Source organism: Salvelinus sp. IW2-2015, linkage group LG23, assembly GCF_002910315.2.
Source record: "Salvelinus sp. IW2-2015 linkage group LG23, ASM291031v2, whole genome shotgun sequence".
In the NCBI taxonomy this organism is placed as follows: Eukaryota; Metazoa; Chordata; class Actinopteri; order Salmoniformes; family Salmonidae; genus Salvelinus; species Salvelinus sp. IW2-2015.
This window is the reverse complement of record NC_036863.1, coordinates 203,194-204,982: the sequence shown is the minus strand read 5'-3', so window position 1 is coordinate 204,982 and position 1,789 is coordinate 203,194. Positions and strand designations below refer to the sequence as shown.

The following is a 1,789-nucleotide window of genomic DNA, read 5'->3' as shown; positions in this document are numbered from 1 at the left end:
TTACAGGCTGATCTCTAGTTGTAGAGCAGGTCCTAAAGGTACAGGCTGATCTCTAGTGTAGAGCAGGTCCTAAAGGTTACAGGCTGATCTTCAGTGTAGAGCAGGTCCTAAAGGTACAGGCTGATCTCTAGTGTAGAGCAGGTCCTAAAGGTACAGGCTGACCTCTAGTGTATTGAGGCAGGTCTTAAAGGTACAGGCTGATCTCTAGTGTAGAGCAGGTCCTAAAGGTACAGGCTGATCTCTAGTGTAGAGCAGGTCCTAAAGGTACAGGCTGATCTCTAGTTTAGAGCAGGTCCTAAAGGTACAGGCTGATCTCTAATGTAGAGCAGGTCCTAAAGGTACAGGCTGATCTCTAGTGTAGAGCAGGTCTTAAAGGTAGCAGGCTGATCTCTAGTATAGAGCAGGTCCTCAAGGTACAGGCTGATCTCTAGTGTAGAGCAGGTCTTAAAGGTGCAGGCTGATCTCTAGGTGAGATCAGGTTCCTGAAGGTTACAGGCTGATCTCTGTGATCTTCTCTGATGCAGTGCCTTAGACCGCGATGCAGAGCCTTAGACCGCGATGCAGTGCCTTAGACCGCGATGCAGTGCCTTAGACCGCGATGCAGTGCCTTAGACCGCTGTGCCACTGGGGAGGCCTCACTTTTACATTTTATTTATATCATATTTTTCTCGAACGATTGCCAAGTGAGTGCGCACATGGAGCGGCTATTCTGTGTTGAGTGTAAATGTGTCTGTGACCGAGTGTGTAAACTATAGAGTAATTATGTAAGCTCTGTGTGGTTACATTAAATTGATTTCTCCTTTGATGCTTGCAGCATATGCGAGAGGTCGCCGAGCGGAGGCAGCAGCTGGAACTAGAACATGAGCAGGCACTGGCTATCCTCAAGTTCAAACAGAATGAGATCAAACGACTACAGCGGGTGAGACGGCAACACCACACATTGCCTCTGGTCCTCTGGAGCTCAGTTGGTAGAGCGTCTGCTAAATGGCATACATTACTGTCCTCTCTCTCCTGCCTCCTACACAAGAACCACTGCCCAGCCAAACGCCTGTTCTCTCTCTCCCCTGCCTCCTACACAAGAACCACTGCCCAGCCAAAGCCTGTCTTAAATATAAGGAAATGCTCTCAGCTATACAACCAGAACATCCAAGCAACCCTGTTCCCAGAAATCACTAAGCAACATCCAATCACCTCAAATTACATTTTTCGGCTTCACTTTTATGATGTGTATTAAAGACTTTGTCCAGTAGGAGGTAGCTGTTGGGTGCAACGTTTGTTGGTTAGTTCTGGAGGGAACTATTATGAGGGATTAGATGTGAACTAAGTAACTGAAGAAACAAAATATTTGCGTGCATTGAATTACACTTTGTGAGTAGAATCATTTAAATAAATAATGTTTATCTTTCCATTCAACAGGCTGAGTTTTTCGCCAAGAGGGAGCATGAGGGAGTGGTACAGATGCTGGAGGTAAGTCTGATCTGGTTGTTGTAGTTCTGTGGTGCTGAGGTCTGGTTGTTGTAGTTCTGTGGTGCTGAGGTCTAGTTGTTGTGTTCTATGGTGCTGAGGTCTGGTTGTTGTAGTTCTGTGGTGGGCTGAGGCCTGGTTGTTGTAGTTTCTATGGTGGCTGAGGCTGGTTGTTGAGTTCTGTGGGCTGAGTCTGGTTGTTGTATTCTAGGTGGCTGAGGTCTGGTTGTTTGTAGTTCTGGTGTGCTGAGGTCTGGTTGTTGTTAGTTCTGTGGTGCTGAAGGTCTGGTTGTTGTAGTTCTGGGGCGTGAAGGTCTGTTTGGTA

The 1,789-nt window shown here is 47.0% G+C and overlaps 1 protein-coding gene across 1 annotated transcript in view; it reads left to right on the top strand.

Annotated features, from left to right (window-relative positions):
• The first annotated feature begins 814 nt into the window (after positions 1–814).
• The window catches only part of LOC111950435 (RIMS-binding protein 2), a 55,275-nt gene continuing 54,300 nt past the window's right edge, over positions 815–1,789 (top strand). The window contains 2 exon segments of the mRNA XM_070434284.1: positions 815–919; positions 1,417–1,467. Of these exon segments, the coding sequence (XP_070290385.1) occupies positions 818–919; positions 1,417–1,467 (153 nt within the window). The 5' untranslated portion in view covers positions 815–817.